Raw genomic sequence first — 27,998 nt, 5'->3', positions numbered from 1 at the left:
TTAGATTGGGTAAAATTTTTTTTTCCTTGATTTTGAGTCTCAGTTTTCAAGTGTGGCTTAGATTCGAGTGCAGCTTAGATTCGAGTAAATATGGGTATGTGTTGTATTAATTAAACTACAGATTTTCTTAATATGCAATGAGAACTTCACAATGTACAAAATATAAGATGTAAACATAACAAAACATGAGTAAACAACCTTCCAAAAAGAAACCAAAGTTTAAAATCTTAAATTCACAATGTACAAAATATAAGATGTTAACATAACAAAACATGAGTAAACAACCTTCCAAAAAGAAACCAAAGTTCAAAATCTTAAATTTATTACTCAGACTACATCAAATTTAGAGTGCAAATCACATGGTGGTACTACAAATGTAACTTAATTGTACTGTAAAATTAAAAAAAATAGAAGTTACACGTGGCTCACATTAATAGCATTACCAATCTAAGGGTTGAAGAAGCACTTATTGATGAGCTTAGCTTCAGTAGTTGTATTAGTCTTTAAAGTAACCTCAATCGCCTGCATTATTTATCAAAATTGTAAAAATTTACTGTATAACTTTATAAAACACACATGCCATTAATGTGATTAACTTACAGCTTAAAGTATAATAATAGTTTGTTCTTTACACCAAAGCAAACAATGTTATTCTCTTGTTGAAATTGTCTGTTTTATTTGTTAAAAACTGGTCTTAGTTGGAGTAACACTGACATCAAAGACAGACAACACAACAGTGAATTGTATCCTATCGTGCAAAATGTTTGCGATCTTCTGCTGATAATGCTAGCATGTAACCTCACATAACGGAGACTACATTAGGAGATGTGGGTTTTTATCCTTTCAAGTATCCACATTCAACTAATTTCAAAATCGGACAAATATTATAGGGACTCAACATTAGTATTAACTTTATCTTATAGTACAAAATGTTCGTTATCTTCAGCTGGTAATCCTAAAGCATGCTACCACACAGTGGAGACTTCGACATGTTGGCCCTAGTGTAGTCACAGTATTGTAACAAATTACCCCTGTTGTAGCAAAATTGTAACAAATTACCCCATAAATCATCATGTTACAGCAAAATTCTAAGTAGTTGTCCCATATGATACAGAATTGTAACAGGTTACCCCATATGTAAACATTGTTACACAAATTTTTATAACATTTCATCATATGTCATGAACACAATGTGGATACTGTTGGGGCAATTGTGGTCGGTTTGTTGGCTGACTACCACGACTTTGGATACTGTTGTAGGGCAGTGATGGCCAGTTAACGAATGATGGCTGCCGTTACCTCAGATACTATTGTGGGGTAATGATGAGTAGTTGACATTGTGACTACAGTTAACCTGGACACTGTTTTGGGGCACTGATTGTCAGTTCACAATGTGACTGCCATCATTCCAATCATTGTGATTACTGTCACTGCAATTGCAATAATTTCAGTGTTACACAACAGTGTAACAACTTGCCCCTGTAATAGCAGAAATTGAGGCAAATTGTCCCTTGCATCGGCATGTTACAGGAAAAATTATAAAGTTGTACCATACATCACCAAGTTAGAGCAAAATTATATCAAATTACCCTCATTATAGTAAAATTGTAAGGAAGTATCCCATGCATAGACATGTTACAACAAAATTGCCAATAACTGTCTCATACATCATCATGTTACAGTAAAATTGTAACAAAATGCCCTACACATTACCACACTTTACATCAGAAATGTAAAAAATTGACCTTGTTATAGAAAAATTAGATTCCGTTACTCATACATTGCTATTTTACATCAAAATTGTAAATAACAAATTGCTTCTGTTACAGCAAAATTATAATAAATTGCCCCATATATTTAAGCAGAATTGTAACAAATTCCATGTGTCAGAGACTAAAAAAAGTTGACTCATGCTCAGTAAAGTCAAAAGTTGTTCCAGCAAGCAAATGTGATTAGTCAGTAAGTTAAGACTAGTCAATGCCAGCAAATCAACAGTTGTTCCAACAAGTATAACACTGACATTAATTACATCATGTGTGCCACTTTATACGCTACCCATGATATCAGGAGCCACATTTCCTTTACTATGACGTCGTCATGACAACACGTGCTGTTCATTGACTGCTTGATGCCACAATCTAAGATGCTGGCTACTTACTGATTGATTATTTCATTTTAATGGCCATTAAAACTCTGCACTGATTGTAATGTCATATGGTCAATATCAGTGATCCACATTTGATGTCTCAGTAATGACATAGTAGAGGGTGCGTGGGTGTGAAGTCATGGGTAGGGGCGCCAAATTCATATTCTTGAGGAGAAAAAACCGTGTTTCACAAAGTGCCTAGTATCCAGCGCAAGTTGGTCTATCGATTACTCATACAATTTTGATGCGCATCCCTTTTGATTTTTGAACGCACTCTGTAAGTTGATTTCTGAATGAATTGTAAGCTGCGTGGGGTAGCCGTGCGGTCTGAGGCGACTTGTCATGGTTCGTGCGGCTTCCCTCGTTGGAGGTTCAAATCCTCCCTCAGGTATGGGTAATGTGTTGTCCTTAGCGTAAGTTAGATTAAGTAGTGTGTAAGCCTAGGGACAAAAAAAAGGTTATAAGTTGATTTTTGAATGCGTGCATAGTGTGCTTGATGTCTCTGTCGGGGGAATATTTGTCACATGTAGAAATTAACTTTCCTGCAGGCAAAAGGGGGACTGGGCTATACAAGCTGAGCGGAGTAAAGCCGAACAAGTGAATGCCAATCCCTGTCTGATTATGTTGTTGTTTGGGTTTGCACATGATCAGCTTTGTTATAATTACTAGGAAAATCCATAGATTCAGACTACAAGAGTGGAAATAAACGACTATCAGGAATAACAGGCAAGAAAAATTAAGTATTAGCTTCTCAGTGTATGCAGGAAAATGAAATTTTGTCTGAAGATTTTTGGCCAGATCGTTACACTAGTAAGGACAAGTTGTACAGTCCCTGTCTAGCAGCCGCTTAAGTTCTATTCTGGAAGTAGCGCAGAAAATGGTTTGTACAAACATAACTATACCTAACCGGAGAATAACCAGGGATAACTAAACCGGTGGTTTTGGCAGGATTTGTGAAGTTAATCGGTGAATAAGTTTTGACAAAGGCAGGATTAGTTCCATAATTAGCCATGACAAGATTATTTGTTAGAACGAGGAAGGAGAAGAAATGGGGACATCACACAAATTAGGGAAGAATATGATGATTCCAAATTTATATAAAAATCTCGTACTACTATTTTTCGATCTCATGCTTGAGAAACTGGAGCAGATGAATGAAATGTGAAACTATTTTCTAACATAAAGCTTTTTTCTTGTATTAGTCCTAATAGGCATTTTATGTTGGTCTTCATGAATTATATTCTGTCGTGTTATAAAAATGACCATTTGTGCCAAAACAGTCTCGTTTATTTGGTGTGTGTTACAATTTCTGCAGTGTTAGAAAGGCCTATTTTGTTTTATGTAGCAGACAGTGACAAAATAGACGTAATCAGATTTAGAAACCACACCAGTCTTGGGTACTATTTGTATTTGTATTTGTATTAACAGCTTACGCAGTATTAGACAACAATATTTCGATTTTTCATGTAGCAAAACGTTTGACGAAATTTGATGAGGTAGTAGACTCCTTTGCAGACGGAAAGCACGCCATGTAAAGCTGTAACAAGATTAGAGAGAAAACAATGCTAGGAGCTAAGGATTGAAGAAATGTGTACTGTATTGCTTGTATGTTGTCTTTACTGGTTTTATGTATCCTGTATTTAATATTATGTCACCCAAAACAGAAAGTTATTATCTAACAAGCAATAAAGAGTGCAAATTTTCTGAGGAGTTCTTGCTCTCCCGATTACAAATAATCCCATCCAGTATTAATTGCGAGATTTTTTTAAAGTGGGGCAGGATGCCAAACCAGGCCACTGGGAGCAGGACATTTTAATTTCCACTGACCTGAATATAGTTTGATGACATCCAGTACAAAATATACACGTTTCAATTCCACCGAGTGAAATACAGTGATGTACAATAGAAGAACGCTGTGTGAAGTGGGATGGCACTGCACTCTGGCACACTTAAGACCAAATAACATGCCCTACATTTCCTTGAACATATATGTTTTATGTATGAGACTCCGCAGAAAGATGTGCGCTACAAAATGAACATATTTTTGAAAATTCGATTTTTTTTAAATTTTTGTCATATCTCATGTGTTTGAAACATAGTGTTTAGTTCCACACTATTGGCTAATTTCAAGTGCACATTTTCATCTTCTAGCACTTATGGCATTATGCCATAATAAAGAATCAAAAATGAGTCAATACAGTACTGGTACTCCAAGAATATTTACGTCGAAGCCCACTTCATTGAGAATCTGGACATACGAATGTGCTTTTTATAAATATTTTCTTTAAATGTGCCAGTTTAGTATGGTTCACAAAATTACGATGCTCTTGGAGTATCCTCTGGTGTCTTTTTTATGACATAATGTAAGATCTTTTAAAGTTTTACACGTACGAACATATGGGCTTCCTTTGTCATTGCAGCTGCCAAAGCGCGGTGACGCCTGTTATCTGGCGCTCTCTGACGAATACTGAATGAACCTATTTGTAATAGGTCGCGGGAAAATATTGTGAATGGTGGTTTGGAAAGCGTTAATTTTGAAAGTAAATTTCCTTTCACGCAAGTTGTACTATGTGCGAGAATGTACTATGAATTTCTTAAATCACAGAGTGCTTGATGACGAGCCATTTAGAAGTATTTCGAGCCCAGAAGATCAGACATTCATGTAGTTCTTACGAGCAAATTGATGTAGTGCTACAACGAGCTCTCTGTCCTCTGCGGTAGTTAATTTATTTGTGGAAAACTTTGAGGACAAGTCACCAGACTAGGCTGAAAACTTTAATGGCACATTTGTGTGATATATCTTAAAGTGTAACACACGCAAAAATATATCAACATTTTATGTAAAAGCTTAGCTTCTCTTGCAGCTTATTCACATTAGAGACCAATATTATATGTAAAAGCTTAGCTTTCTTGTAGCAACACTATGTATATTAACTTAAAACATTAACTTTTCCTTTTTGTGTATCTGCGCTACTTAACTGTGATGTTGCTATTAGCTGACTACATCATGTGTCCTGTGGTCTGAATATTCACTGTCATCAGCTGGCGGGATCACATGACATGAGCTATGACTGGCTTACAAAAGCGCATCGAAATCTCGATTACAATGGTTCGGAAAGTAACATGTGGTGTTTGGTGGAATTCGAATTTATACTTTTGTAATACGAAAATATGCAGAGTACATGTTGCTGTACATCAAAAATCTTTCCAAAAGGATTTTTCTTTCCTGAGTATCGTTTTCTAAAGTGTCGGGAAATTCTACGCCCGTGTATAAAAACATAACCATTCAAAGGATTGATAAGTTTTACAGTTCCAACGGAAAATATACCGTCTCTTAATAACACAGAAAAAGTGTGTTTTCATCCAGGAGAAAGTGTATTTTTAACCAGGAAATCTGGGAATTTTTTTCCTTGTCTGCGTATACACCCTGTTAATGACATGGCCGCTTTCACAGGTGACCCGGCTCCTGGTGGGGTAGGATAAAGGTGTTACAGCACTGGAATAGGAAGTGCTGGGTGGGTGGATTTGGCAGGTCTTCTTGCTCCTGGATCTTCCACAGGGATATGATTGTTGTGGCAAGTGGTTGGGATCAGGAGTGGCATAGGAATGGACTAAGATCGTATGGAGGTTGCGTGGGCAACGGAAACCACTTATAGGAGGGGTGGGATGTATCTCCTCACCCACCCAAACCTCCATAACATCTTAGATCACCACTATGCCGCTCCCATTCCCAACCCCTTGTCACAAGGGTCATACTTGTGTGGAAAACCCAGGAGCAATACCTGTCCATTTCCACCCACCCAGAACTTCCTATTTCAATGCTGTCACATATTTATCCTACCCCATCAGGGGCTGTGCCTCCTGTGAAAGCAGCCATGTCATTTACCAGCTCTGCTGTAATCATTGCGCAAGTTCTTATATTGGTATGACTACCAACCGGCTGTCCACTATGATGAACAGCCACCACCAAACTGTGAACAAGTACGGAATAGATCACCCTGTGACACAACACAGCAGCTGAACATTACATGCTTGATTTTAATGGTTGCTTCACTGCCCGGGCCATCTGGATCCTCCCCTCCAAGACCAGCTTTCTGGATTGTGCAAATGGGAGTTCTCCTTAAAACACATTCTCTGCACCTGTTAATTATCTTAGCCTCAAGCTACGGTAACATACTGTCCCTACACCCTCCATTCAACTGTTTCCAACCCCTCTGTCCTACCTGTCATCTCCCCGCTCCACAACCTCCTGACACTGCGCATGTTGACATTCTAGGCTGTGCACACTACACCAGACAGCATTCCTCTTCCTCCCAACCCATACACTACTAATTCTACCCCTTCCCTGCCATCTTCAAATTGTTTCTTGCATCCCACATGGTAGATGAATTCCAGTCAAGCAGCTGGAGTTGGGGATTATGTTTGCATGAGGTGTGCTTACTTGTGTGTAAAAATGACATGTGTTTTTCTTTTGCTGATGGGACCTTTCTTCTCCATCTTTACCGTGCTGTGGTCATGTACAGATTAGATTACGGTAGTCAGGTTTATGGTGCAGCAGCTCCTTCCACTCTGCAACTACTTGACCCTGTTCACCATTGTGGGGTGCGTCTGGCTATTTTTGCCTTCCACACTAGTCCCATTGACAGTCTCGTCACAGAAGCAGGGATTCCCCTCTACAAATACAACAGGGCCATCTTCAGTTTCTTACACAATTGCCCATGTACCCTGTCCTCTTTGCAAACAAGGGATATCTCCCTCTTGATAATTGACCATAGGAGGGCCTGCCATTTGGCATGCAAACCACTTCCTTCCGTCGGGATCTCCATATCCCTTCACCGGAAGGCACCCCGTGGATTTTCTCTTCCCCCTCTCCCGCCCCCCCCCCCCCCTGCCCCCCTAGACCATGGATTAGGACCAACCTATTTCAGGATCCTAAAGTCTCTGTTGCCCCTGTGGTTTTCCAGCATCTTGTACGTGCCATCGCTGTAGAGTTCCATGGTGCCAACGGCCACCGCCTTCTACATTGATGGTTCTAAGACAGTCGATAAGGTGGATACACTTTCACATCTGCTACTGGCTTAGAACACCATTTAGTGTGATCACAGCAGAGCTTCTACGCATTCACAGTGACGTCCATTTTGTTTCTCCCTCCACAGAATTTTAATTTGTTCCAACTCGGTGAGCAGCCTGCAGGCTAATGACTGATGCTACTCTTGTCACCTTTTGGTCTCTGCTATCTGTGACCTTGTCTCTGCCCTTGGCCATGCCACCTCCTCAGTTGTCTTTCTCTGGGTCCCAAGTCATATCAATTTGCCCAAAAATGGAATGACATCTGGTGCTCATAGTAATAAACTTCGCACAGTCGAGGAGTCTACTATAGTTTGGAACTCTTGCTTCTGCTCCTCATAAAGGAGTCCACTGTTTTATGCCGTCTATGTATTGGTTGTACCAGGCTCACCTACTGTTTCCTCCTGTGTAACGAACCACCCCACAATGTGGTTGTTGAGTCAGTCTGACACTACCCCACATCTTGGTGGAATGTCCCCTTCATTTGGCCCTTCATGCAAAGTACAGTCTTCCAGATTTCTTAAATTTAATGCTAGCAGATGATTCATGGGTGGTTGAACGTCCTGAGTTTCCTCTGTGAAATGGTTTTCTATTCCAGATGTAAGATTTTGCTAAACTCCTGGAGCAGGGGCAGGGTGATTGTGGTTGGGATCTCTCTGATCTCTCTTCATGTCTTCTCAGTCTGGGACACTAAGACCACTCCTCCATGGAAACACTTTCCTTTTTTCCAGTTTTTACATTTGGTTTCCCCTTTTGTGCCTTTTACTGTGTGTGTTTTAACTTCATTATTTTATGATTTGACTCCCCTCACTGGATCAGTCTGGACCCTCTTTCTTCTGTGAGTAACTTCCGAATCATGGGACTGATCACCTCGCCGTTTGGTCCCATAAACCCTCTCAATTAACCAATCAACAGTCAATGTTCTACTGATGAAGGGTGTGGCTGAAAGCTTTATTTAACTTTCTTTAAATTGTGCCCATCTGCAACGTAATATGACTTCTTTACAATAAGTTGTTGTTGTTGTTGTTGTTGTGGTCTTCAGTCCTGAGACTGGTTTGATGCAGCTCTCCATGCTACTCTATCCTGTGCAAGCTTTTTCATCTCCCAGTACCTACTGCAACCTACATCCTTCTGAATCTGCTTAGTGTATTCATCTCTTGGTCTCCCTCTACGATTTTTACCCTCCACGCTGCCCTCCAATACTAAATTGGTGATCCCTTGATGCCTCAGAACATGTCCTACCAACCGATCCCTTCTTCTGGTCAAGTTGTGCCACAAACTTCTCTTCTCCCCAATCCTATTCAATACTTCCTCATTAGTTATGTGATCTACCCATCTAATCTTCAGCATTCTTCTGTAGCACCACATTTCGAAAGCTTCTATTCTCTTCTTGTCCAAACTATTTATCGCCCATGTTTCACTTCCATACATGGCTACACTCCATACGAATACTTTCAGAAATGACTTCCTGACACTTAAATCAATACCGGATGTTAACAAATTTCTCTTCTTCAGAAACGCTTTCCTTGCCATTGCCAGCCTACATTTTATATCCTCTCTACTTCGACCATCATCAGTTATTTTGCTCCCCAAATAGCAAAACTCCTTTACTACTTTAAGTGCCTCATTTCCTAATCTAATTCCCTCAGCATCACCCAACTTAATTAGACTACAGTCCATTATCCTTGTTTTGCTTTTGTTGATGTTCATCTTATATCCTCCTTTCAAGACACTGTCCATTCCATTCAACTGCTCTTCCAAGTCCTTTGCTGTCTCTGACAGAATTACAATGTCATCGGCGAACCTCAAAGTTTTTATTTCTTCTCCATGAATTTTAATACCTACTCCGAATTTTTCTTTTGTTTCCTTTACTGCTTGCTCAATATACAGATTGAACAACATCGGGGAGAGGCTACAACCCTGTCTTACTCCCTTCCCAACCACTGCTTCCCTTTCATGTCCCTCGACTCTTATAACTGCCATCTGGTTTCTGTACATATTGTAAATAGCCTTTCGCTCCCTGTATTTTTCCCCTGCCACCTTTAGAATTTGAAAGAGAGTATTCCAGTCAACATTGTGAAAAGCTTTCTCTAAGTCTACAAATGGTAGAAACGTAGGTTTGCCTTTCCTTAATCTTTCTTCTAAGATAAATCGTAAGGTCAGTATTGCCTCACGTGTTCCAGTGTTTCTACGGAATCCAAACTGATCTTCCCCGAGGTTGGCTTCTACTAGTTTTTCCATTCGTCTGTAAAGAATTCGTGTTAGTATTTTTCAGCTGTGTCTTATTAAGCTGATAGTTCGGTAATTTTCACATCTGTCAACACCTGCTTTCTTTGGGATTGGAATTATTATATTCTTCTTGAAGTCTGAGGGTATTTCGCCTGTCTCATACATCTTCCTCACCAGATGGTAGAGTTTTGTCAGGACTGGCTCTCCCACGGCCGTCAGTAGTTCCAATGGAATATTGTCTACTCCGGGGGCTTTGTTTAGACTCAGGTCTTTCAGTGCTCTGTCAAACTCTTCACGCAGTATCATATCTCCCATTTCATCTTCATCTACATCCTCTTCCATTTCCATAATATTGTCCTCAAGTACATCGCCCTTGTATAGACCCTCTATATACTCCTTCCACCTTTCTGCTTTCCCTTCTTTGCTTAGAACTGGGTTTCCATCTGAGCTCTTGATATTCATACAAGTCGTTCTCTTATCTCCAAAGGTCTCTTTAATTTTCCTGTAGGCGGTATCTATCTTACCCCTAGTGAGATAGGCCTCTACATCCTTACATTTGTCCTCTAGCCATCCCTGCTTAGCCATTTTGCACTTCCTGTCGATCTCATTTTTGAGACGTTTGTATTCCTTTTTGCCTGTTTCACTTACTGCATTTTTATATTTTCTCCTTTCATCAATTAAATTCAATATTTCTTCTGTTACCCAAGGATTTCTACTAGCCCTCGTCTTTTTACCTACTTGATCGTCTGCTGCCTTCACTACTTCATCCCTCAAAGCTACCCATTCTTCTTCTACTGTATTTATTTCCCCCATTCCTCTCAATTGCTCCCTTATGCTCTCCCTGAATCTCTGTACAACCTCTGGTTCTTTTAGTTTATCCAGGTCCCATCTCCTTAAATTCCCACCTTTTTGCAGTTTCTTCAGTTTTAATCTACAGGTCATAACCAATAGATTGTGGTCAGAGTCCACATCTGCCCCTGGAAATGTCTTACAATTTAAAACCTGGTTCCTAAATCTCTGTCTTACCATTATATAATCTATCTGATACCTTTTAGTATCTCCAGGGTTCTTCCATGTATACAACCTTCTTTCATGATTCTTAAACCAAGTGTTAGTTATGATTATGTTGTGCTCTGTGCAAAATTCTACCAGGCGGCTTCCTCTTTCATTTCTGTCCCCCAATCCATATTCACCTACTATGTTTCCTTCTCTCCCTTTTCCTACACTCGAATTCCAGTCACCCATGACTATTAAATTTTTGTCTCCCTTCACAATCTGAGTAATTTCTTTTATTTCATCATACATTTCTTCAATTTCTTCGTCATCTGCAGAGCTAGTTGGCATATAAACTTGTACTACTGTAGTAGGTGTGGGCTTCGTATCTATCTTGGCCACAATAATGCGTTCACTATGCTGTTTGTAGTAGCTTACCCGCATTCCTATTTTCCTATTCATTATTAAACCTACTCCTGCATTACCCCTATTTGATTTTGTGTTTATAACCCTGTAGTCACCTGACCAGAAGTCTTGTTCCTCCTGCCACCGAACTTCACTAATTCCCACTATATCTAACTTCAACCTATCCATTTCCCTTTTTAAATTTTCTAACCTACCTGCCCGATTAAGGGATCTGACATTCCACGCTCCGATCCGTAGAACGCCAGTTTTCTTTCTCCTGATAACGACATCCTCTTGAGTAGTCCCCGCCCGGAGATCCGAATGGGGGACTATTTTACCTCCGGAATATTTTACCCAAGAGGACGCCATCATCATGTAATCATACAGTAAAGCTGCATGCCCTCGGGAAAAATTACGGCTGTAGTTTCCCCTTGCTTTCAGCCGTTCGCAGTACCGGCACGGCAAGGCCGTTTTGGTTATTGTTACAAGGCCAGATCAGTCGATCATCCAGACTGTTGCCCTTGCAACTACTGAAAAGGCTGCTGCCCCTCTTCAGGAACCACACGTTTGTCTGGCCTCTCAACAGATACCCCTCCGTTGTGGTTGCACCTACGGTGCGGCTATCTGTATCGCTCAGGCACGCAAGCCTCGCCACCAACGGCAAGGTCCATGGTTCATGGGGGGAGGTTACAATAAGTAGCAATCCATAATTATATAGGGTGAATCATAATTAATGGCTTAAACACACACAGTTGATAGTACGCGATACTAGAACCAAAAAAGTCTTGGTAAATATAGGGACGAAAATGCATACCTTAAGAGCTATGAGCAGTTTTGCATCTTTGATACTGTGAAGCAAATCTCTTCTACTGCAAGCTCTTTGCTTTCCATATTTTGGGAAGTGTTAATATGGACCAAACAACAAGAAAAAATGTCCAGTAAACATGTGCTCTAAATTGCATACCGTAAAAGTTATGAACACTTCATTAGAAGAATTGTGTTCCAAAGTACTGAAGATGGAAAAAGTGCTCATAGCTCTGAAGGGATGCATTTTAAGAGTACATGTTTACTGGAAATTTTTTTCTTGTCTTGCTCCATATTATCACTTCCCAAAATATGGAAAGCAAAGAGCCTGCAGTAGAAGAGATGTGTTTCACAGGATCAACGATGAAAAATTTCTCGTAGCTCTTAAGGTATGCATTTTCGACCCTATGTTCACTGAGACTTTTTTGCTTCTAGTATCGTGTACTTTCGACTGTGTGTGTTTATGCCTTCAATTATGATACACCCTGTATACACACACTCCCTAAAGCATTCTATGTCATCCCATAGAATTGATCATAGATTAGCCACAGCCAAATTAGGAAGTTAATGCCATATGTATGTGTTGTTGTTGTGGTCTTCAGTCCTGAGACTGCTTTGATGCAGCTCTTCATGTTACACTATCATGTGCAAGCTTCTTCATCTTCCAGTACTTACTGCAACCTACATCCTTCTGAATCTGCTTGGTGTATTCATCTGTTGGTCTCCCTCTACGATTTCTACCCCCACACTGCCCTCCAATGCTAAATTTGTGATCCCCTGATGCCTCAGAACATCTCCTACCAACCGGTCCCTTCTTCTTGTCAAGCTGTGCCACAAACTCCTCTTCTCCCCAATTCAATTCAATACCTCCTCATTAGTTATGTGATCTACCCATCTAATCTTCAGCATTCTTCTGTAGCACCACATTTCGAAAGCTTCTATTCTCTTCTTGTCCAAACTATTTATCATCCATGTTTCACTTCCATACATGGCTACAATCCATACAAATACTTTCAGAAATGACTTCCTGACACTTAAATCTGTACTTGATGTTCACAAATTTCTCTTCTTCAGAAACGCTTTCCTTGCCATTGCCAGTCTACATTTTATATCCTCTCTACTTCGACCATCATCAGTTATTTTGCTCCCCAAATAGCAAAACTTCTCTACTACTTTAAGTGTCTCATTTCCTAATCTAATTCCCACAGCATCATCAGACTTAATTCGACTACATTCCATTATCCTCGTTTTGCTTTTGTTGATGTTCATCTTATACCCTCCTTTCAAGACACTGTCCATTCCGTTCAACTGCTCTTCCAAGTCCTTTGCTGTCTCTGACAGAATTACAATGTCATTGGCAAACCTCAAAGTTTTTATTTCTTCTCCATGAATTTTAATACCTACACCAAATTTTTCTTTTGTTTCCTTTACTGCTTGCTCAATATACAGATTGAATAACATCAGGGAGAGGCTACAACCCTGTCTCACTCCCTTCCCAACCACTGCTTCCCTTTCATGTCCCTCGACTCTTATAACTGCCATCTGGTTTCTATAAAAATTGTAAATAGCCTTTCGCTCCCTGTATTTTACCCCTGCCACCTTTAGAATTTGAAAGAGAGTATTCCAGTCAACATTGTCAAAAGCTTTCTCTAAGTCTACAAATGCTAGAAATGTAGGTTTGCCTTTCCTTAATCTATGTTCTAAGATAAATCATAGGGTCAGTATTGACTCACATGTTCCAACATTTCTACAGAATCCAAACTGATCTCCCCCAAGGTCAGCTACTATCAGTTTTTCCATTCGTCTGTAAAGAATTCGCGTTAGTATTTTGCAGCTGTGACTTATTAAACTGATAGTTCGGTAATTTTCACATCTGTCAACACCTGCTTTCTTTGAGATTGGAATTATTATATTCTTCTAGAAGTCTGAGGGTATTTCGCCTGTCTCGTACATCTTGCTCACCAGATGGTAGAGTTTTGTCAGGACTGGCTCTCCCAAGGCCGTCAGTAGTTCTAATGGAATGTTGTCTACTCCCGGGGCCTTCTTTCGTCACGGTCTTTCAGTGCTCTGTCGAACTCTTCACGCAATATCTTATTTCCCATTTCATCTTCATCTACATCCTCTTCCATTTCCATAATAGTGTCCTCAAGTACATCGCCCTTGTATAGACCCTCCATATTCCATATACTCCTTCCACCTTTCTGCTTTCTCTTCTTTGCTTAGAACTGGGTTTCCATCTGAGCTCTTGATATTCATACAAGTGGCTCTCTTTTCTCCAAAGGTCTCTTTAATTTTCCTGTAGGCAGTATCTATCTTGCCCCTAGTGAGATAAGCCTCTACACCATTGCATTTGTCCTCTAGCCATCCCTGCTTAGCCATTTTGCACTTCCTGTCGATGTCATTTTTGAGACGTTTGTATTCCTTTTTGTCTGTTTCATTTACTGCATTTTTATATTTTCGCCTTTCATCGATTAAATTCAATATTTCTTCTGTTACCCAAGGATTTCTACTAGCCCTCCTCTTTTTACCTACTAGATCCTCTGCTGCTTTCACTACTTCATCCCTCAGAGCTACCCATTCCTCTTCTACTGTATTTCTTTCCCTCATTCCTGTCAATTGTTCCCTTATGGTCTCCCTGAAACTCTGTACAACCTCTGGTTTAGTCAGTTTATTCAGGTCCCATCTCCTTAAATTCCCACCTTTTTGCAGTTTCTTCAGTTTTATTCTACAGTTCATAACCAATAGATTGTGGTCCACATCTGCCCCTGGAAATGTCTTACAGTTTAAAACCTGGTTCCTAAATCTCTGTCTTTTATACAATCTATCTGATACCTACTAGTATCTCCAGGATTCTTCCATGTATACAATCTTCTTTTATGATTCTTGAACTAAGGGTTAGCTATGATTAAGTTATGCTCTGTGCAAAATTCTACTAGACGGCTTCCTCTTTCATTTCTTAACCCCAATCCATATTCACCTACTATGTTTCCTTCTCTCCCTTTTCCTACTCTCGAATTCCAGTCACCTGTGACTATTAAATTTTCGTCTCCCTTCACTACCTGAATAATTTCTTTTATCTCATCATACATTTCATCAGTTTCTTCATCCTCTGCAGAGCTAGTTGGCATATAAACTTGTACTACTGTAGTAGGCATGGGCTTCGTGTCTATCTTGGCCACAATAATGTGTTCACTATGCTGTTTGTAGTGCTGTTTGTAGCTTACCCACACTCCAATTTTTTTTATTCATTATTAAACCTACTCCTGCATTTCCTCTATTTGATTTTGTATTTATGACCCTGTATTCATCTGACCATATGTCTTATTCCTCCTGCCACTGAACTTCACTAATTCCCACTATATCTAACTTTAACCTATCCATTTCCCTTTTTAAATTTTCTAACCTACCTGCCCGATTAAGGGATCTGACATTCCATGCTCCGATCCGTAGAACGCCAGTTTTCTTTCTCCTGATAACGACATCCTCTTGAGTAGTCCCCGCCCGGAGATCCGAATGGTGGACTATTTTACCTCCGGACTATTTTACCCAAGAGGACACCCTCATCATTTATCCATACAGTAAAGCTGCATGCCCCCGGGAAAAATTACGGCCATAGTTTCCCCTTGCTTTCAGCCGTTCGCAGTTCCAGCACAGCAAGGCCGTTTTGGTTAGTGTTACAAGGCCAGATCAGTCAATCATCCAGACTGTTGCCCCTGAAACTACTGAAAAGGCTGCTGCCCTCTTCAGGAACCACACATTTGTCTGGCATCTCAACAGATACCCCTCCATTGTGGTTGCACCTACGGTACGGCCATCTGTATCGCTGAGGCACGCAAGTCTCCCCACCAACGGCAAGGTCCATGGTTCATGGGGGGGCTGTTAACTCCACAAGGCTAATGGCTGCTATGGGTTATTGCCATGACCAGGACACATTGGTTGCTGATAAGTGGTGTATTCAGCAATTAATCGTGTTTCTGCACTAACACGGACAACTGTAATCGTGTATGACTGTGACCTGGGGAGAGGACCTATTCTTGGAATGTTTTGGAGGAGCACTGCAGTCTTATTCCTGGTGTCATAATTTGGGGAACTCGATGGTAGTTATTTAGGAAACTGTGATGGTGTTATGGTATGTCATGGGTACACTACATTCTAACGTGTTTCCTCTTGCGCGTGCACATGTCTGTGCATGTTTGATATATGAAGTGGAAGTCATAATGTAATAAATGAAAAGCACCAGTTTGCTTTTGTTCTACAATATTATTTTTATTGCTAACCGGTTTTCGGCTTACAAGGCCATCTTCAGGCATTTACTGAGTATTATCACCAAAGAAGTTAAATGTTAGCAGACAACACTGGAAGAGAAGTAACACATCTAGAGTGAAGTAGAAACATACAGTGAGTAACATCTTTGCAATGAAATAGTAAAAACTGAACAGTACATAAATAACAATATAAGAATAACATGCCTACATAACGGTATCTATTGATAAACAAAACTATTGAAATGAGATAAACTTAGTACTAGGCAAGGCTGCATCAAGAGGTATGAAACATGGAGAGTGATACACAACCAATTAAAAAAGAAGAGACAGTTGTCAATGTAAATACAGAATACACGAAGAACTTAAGCTATATCAATATGATAAACAGAAATTAATAAATGCAGGAAAATTGAGGTGTTTGAGGGAACCTACAGTTTGAGAGTGTGGTGGTACTGCATTTTAACATTAACTTTATAATCAAAGCAGTGGCTGTATACCAGTTTACATTAAATAAATGAGCAAAGTAAAATATGAACAGTATTTGATGAGACAACTACAAGGGGAGTTAAACACGGACAGTAATACAAGTACAAGTTAAAAGCAAACCCTTAACTATTGAAACTACAGCATATGTGGAATACAAAGACAACTGCAACAAATAAAACAACTTAATGACTACAGGAAAATGGGAATATGTAGGAAGAGAGGGTGTGGGAAGTAATGAACAACAAAGATGATTATATGAAGTTTAGGAGAGGGGAAGTGTTGAGTTGTGTCTGGTCATTTAGGATGAGATCTGGACTGTGAGCAAGATGTTTGTTAATTTCCAGGGCTTCCAGCAGGTTGAGTTTATGGCCTTTGTTTGCTAAGTGAAGTACATGGGACACTGGCTGGTAGTTGTGACCCTCACTCAGTACATGCTCAGCAAATGCAGAGTCTGAATTCTGCAACCTCCAGCTGCGTTCATGTTCAGCCAGCCTAGTTGATATGTCTCTGCCTGACTGACCAATGTAAAATTTTTGTCACAATCAGAACAGGTGATTTTGTATACCCCACTGTTGGCTAATAACTGGATCTTATCTTTGCTATTAAAAACACACTGGGCTGTAGTGTTCCTGACATAGTAGGAAACCCTATACTTGCAGGATTTCAGTGCTTTGGCTATAGTCTGTGATACCTTACCTAGAAATGGTAGAGTACACCATTTCTTGCAGACAGTGGATGGGGAAGCAGGTGGGGCATAGAGGAGGGGTATAATTTTCCGTTTTTGTTTCCTGTGCAAGATGTGGTCAATAAGAACTGGATTGTAGCCATTGGCTGAGGCAATAAATTTTATTGTATCTAACTCTGCTTTAAAATCATCTCTGGACATGGGGATGGATATGAGATGGTGTACCATTGAGTGGAAAGCTGCATGTTTGTGAGCTATGGGGTGTTGTGAGCAAGAAGGTATTACTGTGTCTGTAGTTGTTGTTTTTCTGTAAATTTTGAAACAATGTGTGTGTGTACTGATGTCAATGGTGAGATCTAAGAAGTTTATGGATTTGTTGCCAATTGCCATAGTGAACTGGATATTTTTATGTTGACCGTTTAGGTTTTTCAAGAATGTGTTGAGTTGTCTTGTAGTACCAGTCCACATACACAGGACATCATCTACATATCTAAACCAGTATTTGATGTTTGCACTCAAAGGTTCTGTTTTTAGAAAATTTTGTTCAAAATGGTCCATAAATATTTCAGCCAACAGTGGACTAAGAGGGGAACCCATAGCTAAGCCATCTAATTGTTTATAAAGAGTGCCTTGGAACTGGAAATAGTTCTGTGCAAGGCAGGTCTGTGTGGCAAGTCTCAAGTCATTCAATTCCACAGGATTGACATTAGACTTGTGCATCAGCTCTGTCAGAATGTCTATACATTCTACTACTGGTATGTTAGAAAACAAACTGCTGACATCAAAGGATACTAATTTATCACTGTGTGAGACAGATATACCTTTTAACTTGTTTACTAGGTCCACAGAGTTTGAAATACCATGCTTTGGTTTAAATTTAGTCTTGCTCTTAATTAGGACATCAAGTTTACTGGCTAGTTTGTAAGATGGAGCAGTGAATGATGATACAACTGGACGAATAGGAATATCTTGTTTATGCAGTTTAGGAAGGCCGTACATTCTAGGAGGCATTGGGTTCATGTTAGTTAACAGTTTTACTTCAAATTCAGAGAATATGCTTTTGCATGAAATGATTGCATATTTAACATCCTCTTTGAACAATTTAGTAGGGTCTTTAGGACAGACTTGGAAGCCTGTGGTATTCAGAAAATCATTAACTTTATCCACATAATCACATTTGTTCAAAAGCACAATGCTGTTGCCTTTATCAGATTTTGTGGCAACGATACCTTGGTGTTGTAATTTCTGTTTTAAGGACTTGAGGGTGTGAAAGTCAATAGACCGTGGGATGTTACACACGAATTTGGTTTCGTTCTTTAGTGCATTGGCAACTATATATTTTGCAGTGGTGTCTTTCGTTAAGGCATATTCAATATCAACTTTCATAAAATCCAGTTGTTTTTCTGATGGAGGGTGGGGAGGAGCATATTTAAAACCTTTTTCAAGCACTTTTTGTTCCTTTGGGGACAGAACCAAGTTCGATAAGTTAATTACACGTTGCGAAAAATTTTGTTTACAGGTTAGAGGTTAGAGGTTCACTCACCTTCCTAATCATAGATAATTTCTTGTTCTGACGCAAAAATACGTCGTGAATAAGATCACTTACACTTTGACGAACTTCTCGATCGAAAACATCGAACTCACACGGGTGTAACTTAGATGTGATTGCCATATGTACCACTTTTAGATGTGTACACACGTTGTCACGAACACGATACCATTTCTTCATTTCTTCCTTTATCCACGTGTATCTTGCGACGTCAACGGCTTTGTTTGCTGCGGCGGACGTTCCTCTTGACTTTATGGAGACGTATTTTGGCGTGATTTTGCGTTGCAAACACTGTTTGTTAAACCAAATGTGTTGTGTTGATTTAGCTTTTTGTCTCAGTAATCTACTATAAAAGACGGATAATTGTGCTGTTGTGGCACATTTTATCATATTAACAGAATCTTCCGTCGGTTCTTGGTAGAACAACATTACAATAATAAATGAAAAGCACCAGTTTGCTTTTGTTCTACAATATTATTTTTATTGCTAACCGGTTTTCGGCTTACAAGGCCATCTTCAGGCATTTACTGAGTATTATCACCAAAGAAGTTAATGTTAGCAGACAACACTGGAAGAGAAGTAACACATCTAGAGTGAAGTAGAAACATACAGTGAGTAACATCTTTGCAATGAAATAGTAAAAACTGAACAGTACATAAATAACAATGGAGTTGACAGGAAAACATTTAGCACAATATAAGAATAACATGCCTACATAACGGTATCTATTGATAAACAAAACTATTGAAATAAGATAAACTTAGTACTAGGCAAGGCTGCATCAAGAGGTATGAAACATGGAGAGTGATACACAACCAATTAAAAAAGAAGAGACAGTTGTCAATGTAAATACAGAATACACGAAGAACTTAAGCTATATCAATACGATAAACAGAAATTAATAAATGCAGGAAAGTTGAGGTGTTTGAGGGAACCTACAGTTTGAGAGTGTGGTGGTACTGCATTTTAACATTAACTTTATAATCAAAGCAGTGGCTGTATACCAGTTTACATTAAATAAATGAGCAAAGTAAAATATGAACAGTATTTGATGAGACAACTACAAGGGGAGTTAAACATGGACAGTAATACAAGTACAAGTTAAAAGCAAACCCTTAACTATTGAAACTACAGCATATGTGGAATACAAAGACAACTGCAACAAATAAAACAACTTAATGACTACAGGAAAATGGGAATATGTAGGAAGAGAGGGTGTGGGAAGTAATGAACAACAAAGATGATTATATGAAGTTTAGGAGAGGGGAAGTGTTGAGTTGTGTCTGGTCATTTAGGATGAGATCTGGACTGTGAGCAAGATGTTTGTTAATTTCCAGGGCTTCCAGCAGGTTGAGTTTATGGCCTTTGTTTGCTAAGTGAAGTACATGGGACACTGGTTGGTAGTTGTGATCCTCACTCAGTACATGCTCAGCAAATGCAGAGTCTGAATTCTGCAACCTCCAGCTGCGTTCATGTTCAGCCAGCCTAGTTGATATGTCTCTGCCTGACTGACCAATGTAAAATTTTTGTCACAATCAGAACAGGTGATTTTGTATACCCCACTGTTGGCTAATAACTGGATCTTATCTTTGCTATTAAAAACACACTGGGCTGTAGTGTTCCTGACATAGTAGGAAACCCTATACTTGCAGGATTTCAGTGCTTTGGCTATAGTCTGTGATACCTTACCTAGAAATGGTAGAGTACACCATTTCTTGCAGACAGTGGATGGGGAAGCAGGTGGGGCATTGTTCATTACTTCCCACACCCTCTCTTCCTACATATTCCCATTTTCCTGTAGTCATTAAGTTGTTTTATTTGTTGCAGTTGTCTTTGTATTCCACATATGCTGTAGTTTCAATAGTTAAGGGTTTGCTTTTAACTTGTACTTGTATTACTGTCCATGTTTAACTCCCCTTGTAGTTGTCTCATCAAATACTGTTCATATTTTACTTTGCTCATTTATTTAATGTAAACTGGTATACAGCCACTGCTTTGATTATAAAGTTAATGTTAAAATGCAGTACCACCACACTCTCAAACTGTAGGTTCCCTCAAACACCTCAATTTTCCTGCATTTATTAATTTCTGTTTATCATATTGATATAGCTTAAGTTCTTCGTGTATTCTGTATTTACATTGACAACTGTCTCTTCTTTTTTAATTGGTTGTGTATCACTCTCCATGTTTCATACCTCTTGATGCAGCCTTGCCTAGTACTAAGTTTATCTTATTTCAATAGTTTTGTTTATCAATAGATACCGTTATGTAGGCATGTTATTCTTATATTGTGCTAAATGTTTTCCTGTCAACTCCATTGTTATTTATGTACTGTTCAGTTTTTACTATTTCATTGCAAAGATGTTACTCACTGTATGTTTCTACTTCACTCTAGATGTGTTACTTCTCTTCCAGTGTTGTCTGCTAACATTAACTTCTTTGGTGATAATACTCAGTAAATGCCTGAAGATGGCCTTGTAAGCCGAAAACCGGTTAGCAATAAAAATAATATTGTAGAACAAAAGCAAACTGGTGCTTTTCATTTATTATTATAATGTTGTTCTACCAAGAACCGACGGAAGATTCTGTTAATAAGTCATAATGTTTTCAGTATTTTGATCGTCACCTTGATATTTCGATGTCCAATACTGAAACTTGGTGATGGTAATAGTTTTTCCGTGTGTTAATTCTTGCGACACATTTTTCTCAACAATGGATGACTTATTGGACTCATTGGTTGTAGAAATTAGCATTTTGCTTGTGCAGGAAATGTCGTATTGAAAAATATTATGCCTTTCTCGAAATGTTGACCCCCCTATCATTTCTTCGTCTGGAGATAGGGGAAGAAAACACAGGTTTCCTTGTCAGGAAAATATGAGGATGAGGCTAATGAAACAACTGGTTTGACTCTGTCCTGTGGAGAATGAGCCGTGGTTTTGTCAAAGAGTATAAACACCACCTTGGATATTTTCTCCCAAAAATTCATCTTTACAGCCCTCCCTCCTCCAAATCAGGAGGTTTCAGCAGTGTGCTCCTGCGACAGTTTGCCCCTTAAGAGCATAATGGCGGTCCCACAATGTATTCGACATCACGTTGTGCAATGACTATTGGATCTCTGGCTTTTACTGTGGTATTGAATCGATGTGTTTAACAGTGAGTGCATTTTTCTTTTGTCCTGGGGTCGTAGTGACACAATTACCTCTTGTCCATGGCTGGCTAAAGACATCTGGCTTTATCTGACACAACTGCTGCAGCATTTTTGCTTCCACTTCAGTTTACTAGGCTTTATGAATGGCCATGAGCAGTTGCGTTACTCAGCAGGCAGTGACCTATGTCAGCTTCAGAATGTTGTGCAAAATGTAGAAATCTGATCTGTGACAGATTTTCAGTTTTCCACTATTGCCTCTTCAAGCAGCAGGACTTCCTCTTGCAATTCCTGGCTCTTCACAGAGAGATTACCTGTCACTTTGTTCTTCCTTATTGGGAGTGGAAATGTCTGCACCACCTAACCACTATGTTATATGATGGTGGACTATTGCTGTAGTCTTTAATCAGCTAATCATACATTGTTGCAGTGTTGTACCCCTTCAAATGTCAGAGATGAATTACCACATGATACTTCATTTCATGAATAGCTTACACCATTTTGTCTCCATTTCCCCAGTGGTGTTCCCCAGTATTGCAGCGCAGGAACATCGGTGTGTGAAGCTTGTGCCAAGTGAGGTGGTAACAGCACAGGCTGTTGTCAACACTAGGAGACTCCATCCCATTTTCTAAAGGTGTAGTTGCCTCAGTTGATTGTCACCTGTCAACCTGAGTGGTTCAGGTGTTCTTTTTATATCTTCACTACATAGTGTAGTGTCACAGTCTTCATGCATCATAAATGCAGGGAAAATTCTTCGTAATCAGGTGTGTTTGATTATATGCAGTGCCATTCAGTTTTTGTCAGAAGAGGTAGATGAGGAAGCAAAAAATCTCAACAACAGTAATGTGCCTGAGAGGATTGCAGGAACCACTAGCTATTCCACTCAAGAGAATGAAGAAGGGGAAACACAGCTACAAGTGCTTCCCATCATATCAATACTTCAGAATCAATAGAAAATGGAGAAGAAACATTTATTTTGGGGAGATGTTGCCAAACACATTGTCAGAGGCTGTTTCCAAGTGACCCCTGTTCTGTATTTACATTTTCAATATCGTAGTTAGCATGTTGCCCCCTATGCCAAGTTTTTTATGCCTTTTTCATTTTATGAGATTTCTTTCAGGTTGCAGGTGGTTGACCTTGGTTCGCTTTTGTTGATCCTTTGTTAATGTGACTATTTATTTGGTACTGTAATGGGAAGCCATTGGCTGTGAACATCTTTATTTATAGAATTATTAGTCTTCTGTAGATAAGTACAATTAGAAGGAAGGTCAGAGTTGGCCGTAATTTTGATGATTTATTAACAGTAAAATCGATTTTCGATCACATAATGATCATCTTCAGTGCTGGAAGTTAAAAATTTCACATAGCAATCAGTGAGTAAGAAGAAAGACCACAAATACACTTGAGTATAAACCAACTGTTGGCAAGAACATACCTTAGGCATACAAATTAAAGCTCGTAGGCACTCATGTGTAGTTATTAGCAGTAACTGAAGCTATGAAACAATGACAATAACTGAAGCTGCTGTTTACATTCACCTATACAGCAGACCTTGGTGTGATGGGGGTTGGAACACCTTCTAGGTGGCATGTGACGTGAAGACTTAACATTACTTTATTTGGCAAGAAATTACCACAAAATACCAAATGTGCACTTTCAAATCATTAATTGAATTTTTCAAATTTAAAAGTATACATTAAAACTGCATAGCAAAAAGGAAGGAGGAAATGCACATCTTGCCAACATACACTGGTCTGTTATTTTCAAAACACCTTAAAAAAACATGTAAGAATAAAATCAAAAGGTAAAATTATAAAGTGTCAGATTACAGGACTAGTAAAAAAAAATACAAATAACTTGACATCAAATATAACAGAATTTCTTATAGCGCAGTAACCACCATCTGGCGTGGGAAGTCAGAGGTACAAAGTTCTTAATTTACGTAAAATATTACGTTGAAACCAAGACGTCAGATACATAAATAGTGGTAATTGTCCAATACATGTCACAATTTTACAGGTCAAAATGTCATGAAACACTTTTTTTTTTTTTTTTTTTTTTTTTTTAGGTGCGGACTAACAATTTTTTATCGTATTTAGCAACATGATACACACATCTACTTCACCCTGTTAGGACATGTTAACAAATTATAACTATTGCTGAGGCTTAATTACAAAAATCATCGTAATTATGAAAAGCAGAATGATTTAAAAGCGCATTGTGGATGCAGAGATCATTTGCGCGCTCATGGGTAAGAACTACTGTTACAAATTGCAAAGAATTAGTGATATGTGGGCTAGAGACACAAGTGCTGAAATACGCTAGCCTAGTAGAAACCTCCACTATCACACCTATTATTTATAGAAAAAATTTCTTCATATGATACAAACAGAACTATGGTATAAGGAAACAGTGTTCTCTTTAAAGTATAAAAGCTTTGTCCCTTAAAAATACATCACACTATGGTTATACACTTTTGTACAAGCACTGGGTCAGAATCCATCATTCATACATTTACAGTTGATACAACAGAAATGAAAACTGTCAAGCTAACTGTTTTGGATACTCATAGGAAGGAGATAATTTTATTACATGTCTTATAGCAGCAGTGGGACCCCTTATAACATAAAAACTGATTTTGAAAATACCCATATATCCAAAGTAGGTCATGACAATTAATCTAAAATGCAAGGTGTGGATAAGTAGCAATATACATCGTACATCCAGAGAAAACGTCATAACTTAGGAAAGGTAACAGTACAAATTATTCCCAAAATATACATCGTACTGTAGACAAATTAGAGCCAGATTACACACATTTTTCTGCAATTTCTTGCTAAAGCAATTAAAATATAGTGAAACTAGCAACATGAAATAATCACATGAAAGTGATGAAGATTTAAATTTCTTGTGTATTGCGAAAACATATAAATTATCATAACCGAACGCTTAACATGTAGTGTGCATGGATTTTGTGAAAGGCCTATTATGACTGTCAGTTATGTAACCTGACCACCAGTTGACAGAGGTTATTTTAAAACCGGTGCTAAAAGTACAAGCGAATTAACAGTCTAAATAAAGAACCTCAATAAATTGTTATACAATAAAATATGTTGGCTAGTGAAAGGTGTGGGTAGTGCAGTTAATGTAGTAATGCTGTTAATATAGTCATTTGGTGACAATCTGACTGCAGCTTAAGAGTCATGCAAAAAACACGTTTGTGCGTAGGCTACAGCTATCGAACTGCACTCCTCTACTGAACGGTTTCGTTCACAATTGAACCCCCACCACTATCAGTAGTGACCCCTTTTCAACTGTGCCAACTACGCAGTTAAAGGGCAAGTTACTGTGTGTGCAATCTACCTGTGCTTCAGACAGGAACATACAAATAATCAAAAAATTAATTACTTAACTATTAATTTTTCGAGGTGGTCATTAGTATTATGCTGATAATGTCACATAAGGTCCATGTGTGTGCAACTGAATAAAACTAATTTTATCATGGCACACACATTTCACTTTAATTTTTTTAAAGGCATTGCTAGTGGCCTCCTATATCTGAATATTTGTGTGTGTATATTTCAGACTACTTTCAATATAAGTGAAGCGCATATGGTATCATAATACTTGCTTCATTCAGTTGCACATAGATGTACCTAATGGGACAATTATCAACATAACGTGCAATTAGTGTGACAGACCTACATAAATTAGAAGTGATTAATATATTTCTTTTGTTGATGCATGGCTTGAACATATCAAGAAACTTGGACTGCCCATTGGGTTACAGATATGATCTGATGGGCCTGAAGAGGCGCTGTGAACTGGAGCTGTGTCAGAGGCTGACGGTAGGCAACGCTGCACGGACCGCAGTGCTAGGCGTGAAACACTCCTGCCTGACACTGCTGCAGATGACAGTGCCATTCATCGAGCAGAGGTATGCTGAAGTGATGGGCACTCCTGGCTGGGCTGTTGCCGTCCGCACCGACCCTGAAGCCATGGCTACTGTCAGCCAGTTCATCTCTGATGCTGCCAGGGGGGAGTACAGAATAAGACTCTGATTTCACCAGCTGCATTTCACTGTCGATAGTCACTGGCCGGTAAGAAAATAAAATCCTGCTCTCCGAATACTCAGTTCTCCTGGCTGGGCGACACTAACCTGCACCGATCCCGGAGCAGCATCTACTATCTGCTGGATCATTTCTGATGTTGCCAATGGGGGGCAGAATCAAATTGAACTTTGATTTCAGTGACGGTGCTCTACTGCAGCTAGTCACTAATTGGTGAGGAAATAAAATATTTCTTGCCAAATAATTGGCTCTCCTTAAACAGAAGCAGGGCTTCAAAATACTGCTACATGAACAGGAAATTGGCACCCATTTTGAACAAATTAATAAATGTTTGGAAATTGTTTTTGCCCTGTGAAACAGTCCAGGAGAGGGGGACGGGGGATTTGTGCTAAGGTGTGGAGACAGGTCTGTTGTGCACTCTGTGGTGGTTTCCTGTATGTCTTATAATCTCACATTGTCTGATCTGAAAAACTGTGATAGAACTTAAGAGTAGCTAGTAACCTATATCATTGAAGATTGATGTCATGTTATTGATAATAGTCCTCATAGAGTATTTATGACCTTGGGCCATTACATCTGCAAATTCATGAAAATGTTATAATCCAATTTCAGATGTTGAATTTATCATCATCTACACACTTTTCACATTTGTCGTATTTTCTCAACATTACTTAACAACTTTATTTGCTTGTATTGCTTTGTCAGTATCTATATTTCAAGTATTTATGTCCCTTCTATCCAAGTTGCCACTTTCTTCCATCAGTGTAATTCCTCGTTACTTAAAAGTGTTTCTGACAGCTGTAATTCATTATTTTTTCCATTTCTTTTCTTATTTCTAAAATAAAGAATTTTGTTGATTTCTTTTTTCCAGAAATGTATGAATACATTTTTGGTATGCTGTTCTCACTCTGTCAGTGAAGACCCTGAGAAAATATTAATGTCTGTTGACCATGTTATTACTTGTAATTTTTCTGCCTCATTAAATACAAGCAGGGCTCCAAAGTAGTACTACATGAACAGGAAACCTGTTCACAATTTGAATAAATTAATAAACTGGAAATTGGTACTGCCCTGTGCAATAATTCTGCTCTGAAGTTTTTCTATTCTGTTTTACCTCCATAATCCAAGAAACACAGTGTAAATGTAATGTGACATTACAGTTAGTTAATTTTTTTACATGTGGTATTTTTTTTAAAATCTGTTTGGAGGTACATTTATCTCAGATATACACATAAAGGGATTTTTCTGACAAATTTATTTTTTGTTCATTTAATCAACTGAAATTTTAATACTTTGACTGACAGCTGCATGAACTGTGCCATTTTTCAGAATTCCAGCCATTTTTATGGCTGTTTGAGAGAAAAGTGTCGCTCAGAACTCAGTAAAGACTGATAGTGTGTGTCAATACATGTGATTTCATATTTAAAAGCACGACAAATTTTGCTGCATCAAATAATGGAATCGGAAATGTACTGAAATTTTTGCGTCCTGTCAATCGACAGGCTTGGCAGTCAAGACTGAAGTCAGATTGCAATCATTGAGTAAACGCTCAGCAATAGGTACATTTTGTACCATGATGCCATTAAATTCCTTTTTAGAGTTACTGTTTCAATTTCATTCATTCTGTACTGTAGACTGCAGATGCATTGCCTTCGGTTTTCAAGGTAAATGTAGTGTTTGGTTCATTGTCTATAATACACTTTGTAATCTTTGATTATAACTGAAATCTGTAACCTATTTCTTCAATGTTTCTTTCATACTTAATCAAACAAATAATTGTATTTGACTTCCTCCAAAGGAACATTCATAAAAGTTGATTTAACATTATATGTAATTAAATGTATTCATAAAATAAAAATTATTTTGCAAATTAGTACTGTACTCTGGTACAATCAAATTGGGTGGTGGGATAAGTGCCACAGCATAATACATTGTGTGCAACTTCTCAAGACAACTTTTTTTTCTTATTCTAATCTACATATACCCAAAAAAAATTTTCTTCTGCACACTATAGGTCTGTGCATAGTATATTCTCAAAGCCTGTACTACATGTCACTCTGTTTATTCCTTATTATGGTAATTGTGTTCCATGTATTTCATCATCTATTATTTGTAGTAAAAAGATGCCTATTGTTCTTTCAATTAAAGTTATGT

The 27,998-nt window shown here is 38.7% G+C and overlaps 1 protein-coding gene across 2 annotated transcripts in view; it reads left to right on the top strand.

The window, feature by feature from the left end:
* Positions 1–26,926, top strand: part of LOC124716945 (speckle-type POZ protein-like) — a 90,315-nt gene extending 63,389 nt beyond the window's left edge. For both annotated transcript variants that reach the window (XM_047243529.1, XM_047243530.1), the window contains exon 4: positions 25,565–26,926. In XM_047243529.1, coding sequence (XP_047099485.1) covers positions 25,565–25,835 — 271 coding nt within the window. In that variant the 3' untranslated portion in view covers positions 25,836–26,926. The remainder of the gene's footprint in view (positions 1–25,564) is intronic.
* Positions 26,927–27,998: the final 1,072 nt, after the last annotated feature.

Source organism: Schistocerca piceifrons, chromosome 9 (genome assembly GCF_021461385.2).
Source record: "Schistocerca piceifrons isolate TAMUIC-IGC-003096 chromosome 9, iqSchPice1.1, whole genome shotgun sequence".
In the NCBI taxonomy this organism is placed as follows: Eukaryota; Metazoa; Arthropoda; class Insecta; order Orthoptera; family Acrididae; genus Schistocerca; species Schistocerca piceifrons.
This window is presented reverse-complemented; position numbering and strand designations above follow the sequence as displayed.